General features: G+C 40.7%; 2 protein-coding genes across 3 annotated transcripts; both read right to left on the bottom strand.

Annotated features, from left to right (window-relative positions):
• Window positions 1–408: 408 nt before the first annotated feature.
• Window positions 409–10,537, bottom strand: zdhhc18a (zDHHC palmitoyltransferase 18a). The gene is made up of 9 exons (XM_086038780.1): window positions 9,873–10,537; window positions 9,571–9,731; window positions 9,232–9,381; window positions 7,923–8,060; window positions 7,791–7,842; window positions 7,037–7,139; window positions 6,830–6,942; window positions 4,272–4,377; window positions 409–2,593 (listed from the first exon to the last, which is right to left on the bottom strand). Exons 1-9 carry the CDS (start codon window positions 10,103–10,105, stop codon window positions 2,276–2,278), a joined length of 1,374 nt encoding a protein of 457 aa, XP_085894906.1. The 5' UTR covers window positions 10,106–10,537; the 3' UTR covers window positions 409–2,275.
• Window positions 10,538–11,107: 570 nt separating this feature from the next.
• pigv (phosphatidylinositol glycan anchor biosynthesis, class V) lies at window positions 11,108–16,951 on the bottom strand. Of its 2 annotated transcripts, none has more exons than XM_086039308.1 (3): window positions 16,710–16,951; window positions 13,508–14,674; window positions 11,108–12,706 (listed from the first exon to the last, which is right to left on the bottom strand). In XM_086039308.1, exons 1-3 carry the CDS (start codon window positions 16,773–16,775, stop codon window positions 12,419–12,421), a joined length of 1,521 nt encoding a protein of 506 aa, XP_085895434.1. In that variant the 5' UTR covers window positions 16,776–16,951; the 3' UTR covers window positions 11,108–12,418. The 2 variants fall into 2 exon arrangements, with proteins under 2 accessions (XP_085895434.1, XP_085895435.1); XM_086039309.1 differs by lacking the exon at window positions 16,710–16,951 and adding an exon at window positions 15,360–15,616.
• Window positions 16,952–18,282: the final 1,331 nt, after the last annotated feature.

The raw sequence follows: 18,282 nt of genomic DNA, 5'->3' as shown, positions 1-18,282 counted from the left end.
TTACAGGCTGAATAGTCTCTTAAAAGCATAACTGGGCACAGAATAAACATTGGGACATGAGCAGTGCCAAGCAAAAACAGTTGTGCCATTGAAACGATATTCACTTTCGTATGGCAACTCCCAAAGAAATGCATCTGTTCTTGCGCTGAAGGGGACCATGAGATGTTGTACGTTGCATACACTGTATCTCAGCAACACACACACACACATTCCTCACCTGTATTCCAGTGTAGCTTTTGGGCGGCTGTTGTCCACATTGTGAGATCACACGTAACACGCACTCTGAACACGTGTGCTCAACATGCGCCTCCTCATTGTTTCCATGAGGCCAACTATCGTTGATTTATTGTCACCGCATTGGGAAAACCACTCTGGGGAAGGGAGAGGAACAAAGAAGAGCAACACAAGTCAACAAAGTGATTGTTTTATTTGCAACTTTTACAGCTCCACTGTCATATCTTCAGTCAGACTTGATTTAAAATATATGTGCAGCTTTAATGCCCGTTTACTGTACATTAAAAAAAAACATCAAAAGGCCTTTTGGTCTACTTGTACTATTATTACTAAAGAACTGTTGTCTAAGCAGACGGCGCCATCCTTGTGCACATCCTGGCCCCTAGTGGCGAAAACTAAAGTTCACCATCATATGTGAAAGGTCAATTTTTTCACTGCAAAAATCAAGTACATCCATCTATCCATCCATCGAGAGTTGCAGGTGAAGTGGCGCCTTTTTGGGCAGACCCTAGACTCCAGGGCACAGCTTGACAAACAACCCCTTACACCCACATACACAACTATGGACAATTTAGTCTTCCGTGAAAAAAACATGAATGTGGGAGGAATCAGGAGTAACTACAGAAAAGCCACAAAAGTACGCGGAGGTCATGCAAACTCCATACAGAAAGGCCAAGGTTTGAAACCTAAGCCGTAGATTTGTGACGCTGACATGCTAACCACACATGGGGAAACTACAAAGATATGAAAATGACGGGTGACGCGACCATATAGATTCCAAACATAACTTGGCTTTAAAACGATCTAAACCTTTAACCACAAACACCCACAGCAGCTTTCATGCCGTCAACTAAGCCTGGGGCAAAGGAAACATTGGCTGATTTTTAAAACTTTCACGTTGAGTGGGCAGTATGGTTTGTTTTGATTTAAATTGAATACATATTCGATGCAAACAATACGTTTTATACCTCCAAAAACAATGACCTTGTTTTTAAATCAGATGCCATAAACGCACATAACATGTAGAACAGATGACAACAGCAAATTAGACAGATTGTTAAAAAAAAAAAAATGCATCTTGTCCTCAAATTTAAACATTTTTTGCTGTCCACATAAAGTCAGGGTTCCCAAACATTGGGTAGCAAACTGGACACTGGCTGTGAACAGAAGTTTGGGAATCACGGAAAAGGGAAATCAGGTTTATGTGTAGTGTTGTGTTATTCTGTCCTTGGTCCATCGCAACCCTTAAATGCATCCATGTTCTAACTCGCATATCCTCAGGGTTGACCTGGAGCCTATCCCAGCTGACTTAAGGCAAAAGGCGGGGTACATGCTCGACCATCAAAGTCCATCACAGGGCACATAAAGACAACCATTGACCTACTGACATTCACACCTATGGACAATTTTAAGTTTTCACTTAACCTAACATGCATATCTTTGGAATGTGTGGTAACTCTTAGGATTTTTAATTATGACCAGTACTGCTTCTAATACATACAGTATAGCCACAGTCCAATGTATGCCAAATACAGATACAAATACAAAGCTTGTACTGTATTACCAAATGCTATGAGGTTCTGTATTTGGCTACAAACGTTTTTTCTTCGCACTTTTAAATTTTTATGTTACACCATTGGTGGTCGTCAGGGTTAAGCGACCTGTTTGCTATGGTCGGGAACCCCTGATGAAAAAAAAATTCCTGGCAAACTCAGAATTACAGGATTTCCCTGGAGCTATTCCAGAAATTACACGCCGTCCGTCTGTACCAGTGAGATTTATTTTCTCCTCCCATCATCCAGCAACTTACATTTGTTCACAGGATTGAAGAGCGGTTTGCATAAGAGGTGAGCAGGAAATTAAACACTGCGGCTGATCTGGCTCTATGGCTTGAGGTTCTGTACTGTAAAAGCAAGTGTGCAGGCATGTGATAATAGATGTTAAATGTCCACTTATTGTGCTTGAAGTCAACACTGAAGCACCGACCCGGAACCGGAGCACTTGTGAAAAAGCTCCAATGAGACCTCCAAGTTGGATAGCCTCAAGGTAATGTGATAAACCTAACGTCGGGTGCCTCGCCAAGAACCAACGCGGCTCGACCAAGCGAGGGCGAAGGAGACGCCAAACGGAACGCCGGGTTGATGGAGTGCATCGAGTCGCTCGTGCTGCTCCTGGAGAAGGGAGAGCATGGGGTGGCCGCGGGCTGGTGCGAGCACCTCGCTGTCTCCGCGGGGCGTGCTGGGGCACTGGTAACCTCCAGGCCCTGAGGGGTGGTCTTTGGGGTGCCGGGAAGGCAGAGACCGTAAAAGGCGGAGGAGTGGAGCATCCTCTCGAGCACGTCTTTGGTGCTTTGTGTGCACTACGTGAAGAGGGAGAGAAAGCAAAAGTCACGAGGAGACAAAAACAGTGTTGTTCTCAGTTAGAGTTACTTAGGTTAGCTTGGCTGGCATCCAGCATTATGAAGGCAGTCTGTTGAGACGCACGGAGGAAGGTTAAATGCAGACAGTGCACGCAGAAGGCAACCATACGGAACAAGGTGAGGATGGATGTGAAGCTGCAACTCTTCCTGACTCCTCTGGCAGCGAGGGGAATGGGAAACAAGTACCGGTACGTGTTTGCTTACATCAGCATGCACGCACAGTAAGACGTGACATAGACGCGTATGAACAAGACATTTTATCCAAAACCAGAGAGGAGAGGACACAATAGTGTCAACGCATCAAATGTGGCCACCATCCAGCTTCAACACGGGTGAGTGGACACAAATTTGAAGGAGAATAAATGGCAGTGAAGCATGCACACTTACGTTAGTAAACAAATCCCAATGTCAAGACAAAGCAGTCACAAAATCGGACCAATCTTGATTTGCACAAAACAAACTCTGCAGCACGTCATGGAGGAAAGAAATGTGATTGACCCTCTGCTTACCATCCACCTTATGCACGCTGTACTGTTTTTCAGGCTGTGCAGGACAAAGAAAAATCCTGACAGGTCTCCTCCTGGCGAGTGGAATGGATATAACACAACAGCGAGCATTAAAAGGGTACATACACACGCTTCATGTACCTTGAATTGTGCGCACCAAGTGTGTAGAATTGCATAGAATGTGATGTCTTGTTAATATGACAAGCCAAATCCCTGTTGATTGGTCAATTTATGAATATACCTTCACTTTCGTCCATATTGTGTATCAGGCTTGTGAAGAATTATGGGAGCAGGAATAATTTTGAAACCGAGACCAAGTTGCCAAAATACAAAAATAATCTTCATTAAAAAAAACACTTTTTAGGTTATGCTGAAATGTTCCGTGTGTAAATAATGCACAAGAGTGAATGACAAATGCGCCCAAAAAAAAAAAATGTGCCGATATATTCTGTACACTGCATCCAAAGTATTTGAGAGGAGGTAGTCATCAAAATGTAGACTCCCTAAAGATTCAAAGCACCACCACTTCAGTCACATACCAAAAACTGAAACACATGTTTTGAAATATAAAAGGGACATTTTGAGTGTGCGGGGGTCTGACAAGCTCAACGAGCGATTCAAACACGTTTAGACAAGCTGGCTGGTGAATGCACTTCTGCTTCCTTTTCCAAATGCAAATTCTGTTCGACATTGCAAGCTCAAGACAGGAACAAAAAAAACACCAATTAACAAGTACAATCATTTTAAGCTGTAAGGAAACAACTTCAGCATTGTGTCTGCTTTGTCACTCCGATACTTTACTGTTTACTGTTTTCTTCAAGGATGAAGCGTTTTTATTTCTTATTGGACAGCTTAAAAGTAGGACTCAATTCTTCTGTTTTATACCAAGTATGTGCCTTACTTGGGTCCGAGCCAGAATTATTTATTCATTCTGCTTTGATATTTGCATATAGTTCCGTCTGTCTGCAACTACTAATTACAAACTGGAAGGAGAGGATATGCTGTACAAAAAAACAAGAGCAAAGAAAGCGTATACAGGAGACATTCTCAAAATAATAATAATAATAAATTAAGACTAAAGGATGGGAGGAGCACAGTGTGGTTCACCTTACCATGTTCGCGTCATTCTTGGTTGCGAAGGCAGGCAGCTCGATCTCTGACGCAGAAGCAGCGGGGACGGAGTCCTCAGGTGGCAGGAAGCCTCTCCTGTCAATCAGGCTGCAGAACAGCAAAACAAGACGTCAGTGTTGTGTAATTTGTGGCATCAACAAGTTCAACAAGTCTTCAAAACACACCTGCGTGGCTAAAGGTTATAAGTAGGAATAGGCATTATCATTAGTTATTTGAACGAAACGTACAATGGATTGATTACGAAATGCATTAATGGCACTCGGCTGCTACGAGCACAGCTGTTTTGCTTTTTTTCATTCAAAACCAGCAAGCTTTGTCAATTCTACAGTTATGTACCAGATACACAGATAATCTAAAAATATTTTTCTCTCTGAAATTATGCACGGTGCAGAAATAAATTGAAAAGTAAAAAGGGTAGAAGAGTGTGCAAATTATTTTAATTTAAATAAAATACACCGTGCAACTGTAGAAGCAATAGTATTGTTGTGTGAATTAGATAAATGTGGCTTTGAAATAAAGTAACAGAATTGTTGAATAAATAATTATATGAGGTACAGTCTGTTTTAAAGTAGGTATCAGTGTTGTCACAATACCAAAATTTTGACTTAGATACCTGCATAAAGTACCTCGACAAAAATCCAAAATCAGAAAAAGCAGCAAAATTATACCTGAGAAAAGAACTTCACATTTGTAAAAATGTGTTATTAATTAAAAATATTATGATATGACTGATAAGACAATAACATTTTAAACATTGTTAAACACTTGTGAACATTTGCACGCATGAGGGAGAGTGAGATAAACATATTACCAGGGGTGCACATAATTTTTTTCATGCGGTACTCGCATGAGTATCAGGAGATTGTCTTTGGTGCTCACTAGTGGTCCAATCGATCACAAAAGTCACGGTTCGGATCGGTCATGGAGTTTGAGTCACGGATCGGATCTTTTTTTATATGAGTAAAAAAAAAAAGCTAAATAGAACTTTGTCTTCATCTATTTTATAAAACGCTTTTGCCCATAAAAAAAAAAATACAACTCCTAATATCTAACATGGACGTTTAGGATTTAATAACACAATTTTGTAAGTGGTACAGTGTATACATTTCAAGGTATCTTGCTAGTCATTTTGAACTGAATGTTTTCTTACAATTATTAGGCAAACGTGTTGTTATAAATTAAATGAAGACAAAGTTTTATATATAGGTATATAGATAGATAGATAGATAGATAGATAGATAGATAGATAGATAGATAGATAGATAGATAGATAGATAGATAGATATTTCTTTTCTTTTCAAAATAAAAAAGACTTGAAGTGCAATTTAAGGCACCTTTTGTTAAAACATGGACGGCACTTTACAAAGTAATCTAGGTCTACAATGTAGAAAAAGAAGAAAGAAAAAAATTAAGCTAAGAGGCAGCTGTCGTACTACCAGCTAATGATAACAGCTGCTAGCCACTAACGCCGCAGACTTGTGCGGTATCATACAATTACAGCGTAATTAACCAGCGGTTTGTTCGTGTCCTAAATTAGCGACTGAAAATGATTTCGAGAAGCGTTGTGTTGGTGTTAATAGCAAGCGTTAAAACTGCCGATACGCAGAAAACGGAAGTCAAGTTAGCCTTTACGCTACCACGCGGGCCAACTTCAAAGTAAAGGTTGACTAAGGCTATTGCATTGCCATTGACTCAATGTATTATTTGGTAAGCTTTATTTTGAAATTTGTGATCTTGAGTGTATTCAACTTCCTCTACTGAATGCGGAACAATCACGCTGCCTTATTGTGAACGCTCAGTTTTTTTTACCAACCATTCTGCGGATCGTGCCCATCCTGAACCGATGCTTGATCCGATTCGTTCCACTGCACCACTGTTTTTTTTTGTTTTTTTACCACTAGTGTGTACAGGACAGGTACCCAAATGCGCGTCGTGACGCAAATGACGGTACGCATCAGTGATTTCTGTTGCGCATGCGTACCTGCGTACCAATTATGTGCACCCCTGTATAGTACACTGTTTCTTTCTATACTTGATTATTTATATTTTATAGACTACATATAAATTAAACTTTAAGAAAACTAGTCCCCATTCATTCATTTATTTATTTAAACCTCACTAGTAGGATATGTGCACAGAGGTTTATAGAGCCATTAGTGTGACATCTACTGTAATGCAGTATTGAGCCAGTGTTATGATCATTTTCATGGCCGGATGTGCAGCTGTATAGCCTTTGTGCTTTTTTGGACACAGAGTTAGCCAATTCTAATTTCAAGAACAACATTTTTTTTTTTAAAGAATGAGATCAATGCCTTAATTTATTAGTTTATATAAGCAGAATGTATAGATGTCAATGTATGTACATATATACTTATTCACTACAGGTTTTTACATTAGATGGCATATTCTTGACCTATCTGAGTACATTTCATGTCATCCATTGTTGATATTGACAGTACATTTACACTGTTAAGGTCAAGCAAGAAATGTAGTCAAATGCATATCCCGATTTGTGCAATGGTTCTTTTACAGTACATACCTTGGGGGCATGGGCCCACATAACGTCACACAGCAGTTGGCAAGGATGCTATTGTAAGTGTACGGGTTCCCAGATTCCTCTGCACCCCTTTTACTTGACCAGGAGCCCTTAATCTATAACGTGAACATAGAAAGAAGGCTACAGTTATTGCACTGGGTTAAAAAAAAAAAAAAGAGAATTGAATTATGTGGTGTTAAGTTGACGTACATCCTCATTTGTTGTAAGGTTGGAGGCTACCAGGTAGGTATGGAAACCTGAGAGGCCCAAAATAGACCAGATGGAGAAGAAACAAATGACCAGCTCCACCACAGTACAAAAAAAAGCAAAGTCAAGGATTTAATTCACTGTCATCGATAAATAATCACCTCTTTGAGAATTATTATATGTATAAAGGCACCGTTCAGGATAGAGCTTTTGTATTGCATCTCAGTGAACTATGCGAGTGTGCCTATATTTGAGTGTGACAAAAAAATTCTCTTCTTGAGATGCCGCTGAGACAATTATAATAACATGGCAAATAAGTATTACACATAGCATGGTAAAAAAACGTTTTTATTTCTGTCTGCCACGATCTTGGCTAATATTGCTAATAAATTGCATTATGGTGTATCTGTAGCATTAAAGTGTCATGAGAGGAAATAAACTAGGCAGACTATTTGTATCTACCAAAACTACTGATCAGACTCAAATACCAGTTCACATAAAAATCCAAATAGTCTTTCTAAAATAGCAAGCGTGCAGTGTATGATGACGTCAGGATAGTGACACGAGGCAGCGATCCTCTTGCTTGAAAGCCATCTGCCTTGCTGTGTGCCAACACTGATCCTATTAAGCGCTGGCTTAGACTGGAGAACGGCTTGACAGCCTGTGTTATTTCTTGCCACAATTAGACTAAGATTGCAAGCATTTCCAAAATAGTTGGATAAGGCCAAAAAGAAAAGTTGGCAAAAAAAAAGGATATCTGGCAGGGCTATCCTGGATGGCTTGGATGAGACTTTTACCCGATTGAGAACCTGCACAAAAAAAACCAGCAGAGTACTGATGCTAGGATGATATCAGTTATGTCAATGTAACTTGAGCATGCTGAACTTACGCAAAGTAATGTGTGCTATGACGCAACCAAATATGAAAGATGTTAGAAAAGAGAGGGAGATGATGAAACTGTAGAAAAAGCGGTAATTGCGCTTGCCCACGCAGTTCCCCACCCATGGGCAGTGATGATCAAACCTCTCTGGAAACAAAGCATACAAAGCAGACATTAAAACATTTTCACTTTACTAGCAGGTTGGTTGTACGTTTAGGCATTTAGGCATGACTGGTAATCCAAAGGGGTAGAAAATAAATTGTTCTCTAGACAGCACAGTACATTTCTCCGAAAAGTTTAACTGGGAACTTTTGGAAACATTCAGCCATAGACAAAGTTCAGAATATGTGCAAAACAAATTAATTTACTGTCAATTTGAGTTACCCTATTTAAACAAAAGCAGAGATCCACGCAAACTATCATATATTTCTTAAATGGTTGATTTCTGATTTATTTCGCAGTAATTACCATACAGACGTCATTAATATACATTCTCGTGATTACAATTCATGATTAAAACCACTTTATACAGTTTATCACGCTTCTATTAGATTAGTTCTGGTGACACATTGCTGTCAACTGTATAAGGCCTTCCTTCATGATCTGCATATGGAACAAATGTGTTTTTAAGATATCCAGTTACTACACACGTGCTCATAATCCCTTTCCCCTTCATATCCCAAATGTATGGAATGAGGTTGAAAAAAATCTTCTGTCTTCTGTCACAGATCACATATTTTGTCATGCTTTCTGAACGTACATGTACCTTTTAAAGTGTTCTTTTTATAATTGTATTTATTATTTAGGTGGTTTTAATGAACTATGTGTAACCATGGCACTATCGGCCCTCAATGGAAAAAAAAGGGGTTGAAAAATGACAAATAAAAATAAAAAATATCCCAATGGGTGAGCTAACGCCAATGGACAACTGTCTTCAATTAAACCAACATGTTTTGAATGCTTTTGGAATGTTAAAGTCACTGTATATAGCAGTTTCTTAGTACGTTTCATTTGTACTTGGCAGCAACATTGCAACTTCAACTGTATTAAAGATGGTTGTTCTATTTATCAAGTATGCGTCAAGTCAATTAAAGTTGCCCTTTACAGGCTAATCTGCAATGTTACCTGTATTTCCCCCAGTTCCTGTATATTCTCATATAGACTCAATAATTCACAGTTTTTTTCCCAACCCTGTGGACTTCAATACGAGTGTTTTCACATGGTCCAACGTATACATGAAATAGTCAATCACCTGCGCGAAAATAATGTTGAGTGGAGGTGGAATACTGAACATTGCAACTTGTCACCATATCCTTACCCACACAGTTGTCACAAAGGCTGCAATGTGAGGTCCGAGGAGGGCGAAACATTTTACACGTAAAGCAGTACTTGAGCTTGACCACCTGCTGGTTGATCAGGATCTCCTTGGTCCGCGGAGGGGGGCGATACGATGAGGATCCTGAGGTATCTTAAAAGAAAACACCACTCAAATGTTGTGTGCACAAGTGTAAAGGCAGGAGCAAATGTGCAGCTGCTGTACTTTTTCAATAGTGACGCTCAAGTAAGCTGCTTAAATTTGGGAGTGTAGTCCCTCACAGATGTCCCCATATGGCAAAGCTCTTTCACCCCATCTGTCTGTGCAACGTTTGCACCTCACCTATCTGCTTCTCTATGTCTGCAGCTTCATCTAAGGTTGCCCTGGGTAGGATGCCTGGGTCTGTGAAGCTAGTTCTCAGCAAGGAGAGAACCACAAACACACAAAGCACCCCACCGATCACCGGGATGAAGACCGTCAGATGCTCCACAAGGAATGGGCAACTAGAAATAGAAAGCGTTTGCATGTTTTGCTCAACCAAAACGTTTTGATAATAACGAAATGAAACATTTTGCAATGACACGTGTACAACAACAAGTTGTGTTGAGTGCTCGGCATAAAATAAACAACGTTTCAACACTTACTCGAATGCAAAGAAAAGGCCACAGGTGACAACAATAAGCCCCAGTGTCAGAGGGAGGACGCCGCTCTGTCTGGCCACGATGACCCGTCCGTCACAGAAAAATCTGTTCTTCCCCGGGAATACTTCCCATTTTCTCCGCAGCCGCTCCACTTTCTTGTCGGTGTGGTTATGAACTGAAGCGGGTGCCACCGACAGCGCCAGCGGGTCGATTTGCTGATACTCGCAGTTTCTCATACTGTAGACAGAACCGCCGCCGCTGTTCGGAGGTAAATGAAGGCACGAGCGACGATATCTTCTCAGTGGGGCTTTCAAATGAGAACGAGCTCAGTCATTGCGAAAGGGGGGCTGTTGGGGTTAGCATCCCCCAATGATGTTTCTCATCCTCAATGCTAACATTAGCTAGCAGCCCTGCAGAGACATTCTCCTTCATAACTGACTTTTACGACATTGAACTCCTACCCACTCCATGCAAGCCTCGTTAACATCTTCGTAAATTAAACAACAATCCTGCGCTAACATCAATAAACATTTCGTGCATTATTTTTAAAATTACTCCGAAACGAAGCGCCGAAGGTACGTCCAGCTTGATGCGGCAGTGCAATGTTTCCTTTTCGCTTTCCGTCCACAATGACGTCACGACTCAGCGACGTTAGTGCTCTCTCGAAAGAAATTTATTTATTTATTTAATGTTTTACTGTTAGAAGGCTGTTTCTGCCAGTTGAATTATTTATTTGGCTACTACTAGCTACAGCCTAAAGACATTTGGCTGGGGACGTTACTGCATATCCGAACCTGTTTGTGTGCGTGTGTCTAATGTCTGCGTCCTATAGTGGAAAAGTGACAGGAGGGGTTACTTTTAATTAATGTAAAGCACGTTTGAGCTGCATTTTATGTATGTAATAATAGCGCGCTATTAATAAAGTTTGGGCCTGATTAAAAAAGTTTGATTTTATGTATATCTTGTGAATGTTTGATGTTTGTACACACATGTATTGGACCAAAAACAGCTTTATTTCTCACTTTCCTTTTGTGTTTGGCTACTGCTTGGGACGAGTTTCTGCCTCTTTTCCCATTGGGTTTTTGGGCAGTTTTCCTCCCACTCAAGCAATAGCTTTTGGGTGATATGAATGTTTTATGTTATTTTCATCATGATATACAGGAGGGAAATGTGAGAGAAATCGACAGTTACAATGATATACAGGAGGGAAATGTGAGAGAAATCAAGTTACAATGATATCATGTTTAAAAGTTTATTTCTTTAATACTCCTCTTGTGACATTTAGTTAGTTGAACTCACCTACTCAGTTTCCATCTGAATAGAATGTGCTGAGTAAAGTGTGAAACAGGTTGCTGTAAGCAGTTGATGGTTAAACCACCAACAGTCGCAAAGTGCAGACAAAGAGGAAGTACCTCTATTGTCGTGTGTCTGTTTCTCGGAATGTTTGTTGCTTGAAATCAATAAAATGAGAACGAGGTGGGCACAGAGGCTGACAGACTGGAGGAGCAACCACCTCGAGTGACCTCCACTGTCCCGCGCATCAGAAAAGTCAATCTTGGCTGGTCTGAGTTGCTTTTACAGTCCTACTACTAGGCTTGTCTCGGTCTTACGAGTGGACTTCCCTGACACACACGTAGTCGAAATACACGAAGGGTTCGAGGGGGCAGATTACAAGTGTACAAAAATTGCAGATCTGGGAAACTGCGTGTGAAGTCATTGAATTATGCCCCTGTGTCAACAAGCATGGCGGCACAGGTTGTTGTTTTGGCAATTTTGCTGTTTAAAATTATATTCAAACTCATGCAAAGTAGTAGTAAAGTAAAACTCGGGCTCGGTCTGCCAGTCAGTGGGAGCTATGGATCCATTAGTTGGAGTAGTGGTGGCTCCTGCACGACATGCAGCTAAACTAGGCCAAAATTCGTAGGTAAAATGATTAAAACTGTGATTAAATTACACATATACAAATGATAAACTTTGTAATAATTTGATGTTTAAACTCGAAGAGACTTTTTTCGGCAGGGGTATAGAATTTCCACCGAATGTCGTCAGTTTTCAAGCTATTTTGGTCAAATTCGCAATGAATTATATGTAATGTGCTTCGATTTAGTGGCCATGGATGCGGGCTCAGCCGAAGTGCGGTACAAGGGCGCAAAGAGGGTGTACCGACAGAGCACTTCGCAGAATTGGGCCAAACTACACACTCGTACGCTCAGCGGGAACTCGCAAAAGAGGGGCGTAAGGGTGCAAGTGTGGGTATTGGGATTGGGCCACAGTGACTATCTGCGCCATGGAAGCCTGTTCACAGCCTGGTCCCTCACTCAAATTTGTCCCCCAAGAAACAATAACTATTGTTCCTCGCCGCGAAAAATAGACTAAAGATGGGACTACAGACAAAAGACGGATTAAATACATTGGCTTCCGACTATGCTTAGTCCGTCTATTTTAAAATTTTACCAGTCATTCGTCAACCGTTAGAAAACGGGTCATGGGCGAATAGACGGACCGGTCCGTCACACTGCTAATATGGCATTTTTCAGCCATAGACTCAGTCAAGTCCACGGCAAATAGTTGCAATGCATTGCCAGGCCCAGCACCCAATACGAAAGGAAGTAGCCCAGGATGCTTTTTGTGGTGGGAGAGCACATTTGGATGTGGGGTATCAATGCAATGACAGGATTTTGAGGCGTGTGCTTGCATCCGTTTTTGGCCAGAGTCTTCAGCTGAATGTTGGGCGTTGATGTTTTCCTTCTGTGAAGAAGTGGCTCATTAAGGAGGAGCAGATGCGCGCTGATCCAGAAGGGCACGGGAGACGAGGAGGCCATGAATCGGGTTAGGACCTAGAAACATGACAGAAGAAGCATGAGAGGAATTGTTCACGTTTTAATCAAACACAGTCACCCCCCACTTTATCATGGTTCATCTTTCGCCCACCCTCAAAATCACACTTTTTTCAGCCATCTTTTGGTTAAGGGCTTTAGAATTGCCCGCCTTCAGAGTAGAACTGTGTTGCTTTCCCATGTGTGCCCTTCTATGGCTTGTTGTATTATATGTCAGCATTCATTTAGTGGAAATTATATAGTTCACTTCGACAATTGTTTAATTGCCTTTTTTTGTCATTTCTACAGTTAACTTCAAATGGGTGTGACAAACAGCTTGACGCAAAGACGCTTCAGCACCTAGACACTCAGTTGCAGACTAACCCCCATTATGCCCCGCCTTTTAAAGCACGCAGACACTGCAATATGTACAGTATTTTCTATGCATTTAATTACTCTCCTCCTAGTACATCCAAGTTTGGTCAATTGCATATTTCACAAATCTTTATTATTGGTTAGTTGACATGGGGCTCTGTTACTTTTACAATTTACTGACTAGTCCGAAGTGTTGAAAATATATTGCTCTCTTAAACAATACAATGTTAATGGCTCAATAACAAGCATGACATTTTTTGCTGTTCTGAATAGTGGTGGTTTTGCAGATGCAAGGATTCCACCTGACGCCAATGTTATGCTTGTAATTTGTTTTTTTTCTGGGTTCAAATACATCAACAAAAAAGTTTTAAAGTTTGCTGTATTGCGGGAAAGTCTGGAGCGTATCCCCCTGCGATAAACAAGGATTGAATGTAGTTATATTCTTACCTGCACATGCATGCACAAGGTTCCAAACACCAGGAGAACAGTGGAATGCACAACATACACAAAAACTCTGGGGTTTAAAAATCCCGGAATTGGTTTGTCGAGGCCTTTCTTCGAATCTGCCTCCCAAAGTCCAAGTCTGAAACACAGCTCTGGGTTTGCATGGAAATAAGCATAAGCTGCCACTACACCCAAAGTTGCCATTGGTAAAGCAAGAAGGAAGTTGGGTATTTGTCTCAGTTCATAGTAACGGAGGAAGCCCACGTTCCAGTACACGTCCTGGATATGGGAATAAATAAGGGGCAGGGGTCTCATGCACCAGAGAGGTGGAGGACTATTTTCATCTGCAATACGGTAGCCTTTCTGCTCAGACAAGGAGATAAGAGCCAGTGGGATGCGGCCTAAGGAGGCTGTAGGTGTACAAAAAGTTCGATAGCCATAGTATTGAAAAGCACAAAAGGGAAGGACAATGACTGCCGTTCCTAGCAGAGAAGTGAGCAGGAGGCGGATGATGACCCAAATGTAGTAGAAGATCTTCCTGTGGCCTGTTGCAATCGAACGATATAAACGGATCTGGGAGATGGCATAGACCGATGGAAGATATAGAAGAAAGCCGATATTAACCAGACCATTGGATCGTGCCGCTGAGGCTATGCTGAACGCCAGGCAGGCTCTAAGGATGAACCCTTTTTCCAGAAGGAACAGACCCCCAAATGTGAGCGCGGCAAACAGAGACTCTGCGTAGCCAGCTGTCATGAAAACATTGGCAGGCGTGATGCAGTAGAGCAAGGTGGAAAGCAGGGCAAGGCGCCTGTCCTGCATAACCACCCGACTGAGCGCGTGCAAGGCCACCACGCTCAGCAGGAAGAGTACACTGTTCCCGAGAGCGACCGCCACCAGCAAACGGCCTCGCACGCTCAACCAGCTGCCCAGGGGCCACAGCAGCGTGTCAGCCAGACCCCGCAGGATGATGGGGAAAAGGGGGAAAAAAGCAAAGTTGTGCTCGTAGAGGTATCCTCTCTCAGCAATGAGGAGGAAATGCTCGGCGTCCCAGTGGCTGAGACCACCAAATAACCACTCCACGGTAGAGTCCAAGTACAAAGGCTCTTCTGTCCGTGGGGGCCTGAAGGCATCAGCATCGTGGTCAGGGATGGCAGCGTTCAAGAGAGCCTGTTGGAAGAAGTACAAGTGTTATATAAATTAACTGTTAACTACACAATGAAACAAAACATAGACATTTGCTGATTTACAGGTATATATATATATATATATATATATATATATATATATATATATATATATATATATATATATATATATATATATATATTCATATTTTATCTTAATTTAAAGGGAGAAACACCAAAATGCCAACAAGTCTAGCAGAGGGACAGAGGACAGGCAAAGAGTTAAGAATGACCCAGTGGAATCCGAAGAATATTCAACAAAGGAAAGAGAAAGAAATAAGAAAGGGAAGGAAGAGGGAAAGCTGAAGTCTATCAACGAATCATCCAGCAGAGAGCAAAGGAAAGTCAGAGGAGCATGTAGGAAAAGACAAGACCACCGGATGTCCCTTAACAAACAGACAGAGATGGGAGTTGTTTTGCCGGGCTTCCTCGCCACATAGCACCTCTAGTGAGGTGATCAGACACCAGCATCTAGGTCTAATCGAGCCCCCCGAAAAAGCGACAGAGGCATGTCCAAATCTGCCCTGCTGTGCCTGCATCATTGTGCAAGAAACAATCGTGAATTCGGTTTTGTTAATTTTTTCAGCAATCTTCGAACTTAAAAAGAAAAAAAATTATTATTTTCTTTTTCTATTGTTTTTTTTGTATGCTTTTAAAGCAGAGTCTACCTTGAGAGATGCACCTTTCCCGTATAGGTCACAACATTTCATGTTTTTCTACATTGTAAATGTTAATTGCAAAAAATATCAATGTGATGTGAGAAGCGGGATTTGAACCCAATAGCAGAGGTGAAACGGAAGTTAAAAAGTAAGTGTCCAATAGCAGAGGTGACACGGATGTTGAAAAGTAAGTGTTTCTCAACAAAAATACAAAGTAACTACAGAGAGCAGGACTGGAGGAATTCTGATTGGGAGAAAACTTGCATCCTGACTGGAAGAAAGTTTGACGTAGGTGTCACTAAATAACTCAAGTTTATAAACTAAGACATCAGGCCTATATGACATAATAAAGTACAAAGCATAAAAGGACTATAGCAGCTGCATAGTGACTGATACATCAAGGAACAACTAGTCACAACATGCAATGCTTATAGTAATTTGTTCTTTGCAATCAAGGAAGCCATCTGTTAAAATAATCTGATCATCTTTCCTTCCTTTCCATTATGTAGTGACAAATTTTGAGGACGGGCAAGATATTTGGGAAAAGTTAGAAAATACTATTTGAAAATTGACTGTACTTTTACTATACTGTATACGTGCCCCGTAGCTATGGTGCAACATGAATACAGTAAAAGTTTTTCAGAAATAACATACAAATTTCAAACATTTTCCAACCAATTCGGTAGAATGGCCCATATACTCGCAGGAAGCCGTGGCGTATTTTGTTGCATGAATGGCAATAAGTGACCACACTTAACACAGGTTACTTTCTGCGAGACTTGTAATGGAAAAGCATTCAACTGCTCTGCCTTTATATAAAATGTTGTTTTTACTTCCCCCAATATTTTTTTACATTTATATTTTAGACATTTTGACATTGTAATTTTAATGACGCGAAATTTTGCGCAGTTATACCGTCAGAATGTAATATCGGCCCATACCTATAAATACGCTATATTTATAATCCATTCTTTCACTGGCATCCCTTTCTCACTGCGCACTATTGCGCCACAGAACAGATATTAGTAAAACAAATTCACATTGCATACCTTTATTTTATCAAACAATTAATTAGTTACTCGAACTTTAGTACAAAATTACAATTTTAAAATGAGAATGAATTATTATGAAAAATACTATACTTAAACCTCATCTGCGACTGACCTGGGCCAGGCATCTGTATGTTAATATTAATTTATTTTTAAAGTTGGCCCGCCCCTGTTGAAGCCTGCTTGAAGATTTATCTTGTCCAGATATTTGTCTTTATTTAGCTGCCAAAAATAGCAAAATAGATAAGTGTGTGGCTCATTGACAACAGCCATACATCAAAATAGCTTGACTGCAAAAGACCAACAGTACCTGCAAAAGCAACGAGACAACCCTGGTGAATGTAGCAAACTCCAGCACAGCTCTGTAATCCATCATAGTCAGTAAAAAACAAGAAAAGAGATTGTTTTAATGGAATGCATCATCCTCGGAGACTAGTTGCACCGGATTTTATATTTTACAAAACATATACATGTATACGCAAAGGAGTCAGCCATTATTCCTAACGCCACCTTCGACCCGCACTTAATCCACTTCCGGTATTATAGTAAATATTGCATTCAAAATAAAGCGTTCGTAGAGCATCATATCTAAGGAGACATAGAAAAGTATGCGAGCGAGTGTGCACGTTGTTATGACACGTCATTCCCGTCCGCCATATTGGACGTGACAGATCTGCCTCGTAAACTGATGCAAATCCACTGACTGAACTTCCTAAAGTGACAACTTTCAAAGTGCACAAATTTAATTCTTCCTAATCGACCATTTCCACACACTAAGATGTAGTGTAAGTGACGCTGTCGCCGAAGTGACAAAGAATTCGGGCATATGGGTAACTAGGGCATTTTCTCCACTTTTCCACACCCGAAAAGGCGGCGGCGTAAATGTATATTATATGTATGTTCATTAACAAGTAGAAGGCCTTAACAAGTATGATTATTAAGACACGTTTATGTATGTTTGTTGGGCATTTAATGACCGCCGACTCTTTTGAGACATTTTTAAAAACGTTAACTGTTGCGATAACTTGACGGTTGATTCCTTTTCCACCCCAGCAGGTGGCACTGTGTACTACACTACTAATCCAAAACACCTTGACGATGGCTAGCGAGATACGGTGCTTTGGATCATTTTTTTTTTCCTTTCTATAAAGATCGCATCCCCGCATCACACTCCACAGATACACGTAGTGGTATGCTTTGGATCATGATATTCTTCTCCATGATGCTTCTGTACTACCTCATGCACTGTCTTTATTTATGCCATCACATGTACCAAGACACATATTTTAGTTACGGATGGCTAGCTAGATAGATGTGGTATGTTTTGGATAATTTGTTCTTCTTTTCCATACAGATAGCAAAGCTGGAACACACTTCACTGACATGGCAGAGATGTTATATTTCGTAACAAAACCCTGAAATTGTCAGAAATTTTAAAAGCTGATGTGGTATGCTTCGGATCACGAGAGTTCCTTTCTATACATAGACTAAGATTAAGTTCTTAATTAATCCTATAAGGGAAAGCAAGTCATGTTTAAATGTTAGTGTTTGCCTTTTATCGGGTTTCAGTAAAGGAACATAATTCTAAGATCATTTTTAATCCAAACACTAACAAGTGATACTAAACTTGCCTGTTGAATACCCAATTATGTTTAGGTAGATTGAAACCAGTGCATTTATTTTGGGAGCCGGAAAGGCTACGTCATCTTCCAGTTAAGTACTATTGCAAAGACTGCTGCTGCCGTTTTGAACACAATGCTTGCACATGTGTACACTGTTTTAAGATTTCAACATTCACAAACTTGTTAAAACCACATGTACGTCGTCGAGAATTGCTGTTCAAAGAGGGAATAAAGGGAAGTCAAGACATGAAACAGCTTAGG

The sequence above is a fragment of the Filicampus tigris genome, chromosome 8, assembly GCF_054856515.1.
Source record: "Filicampus tigris isolate MCC_2025a chromosome 8, RoL_Ftig_1.0, whole genome shotgun sequence".
In the NCBI taxonomy this organism is placed as follows: Eukaryota; Metazoa; Chordata; class Actinopteri; order Syngnathiformes; family Syngnathidae; genus Filicampus; species Filicampus tigris.
This window is presented reverse-complemented; position numbering and strand designations above follow the sequence as displayed.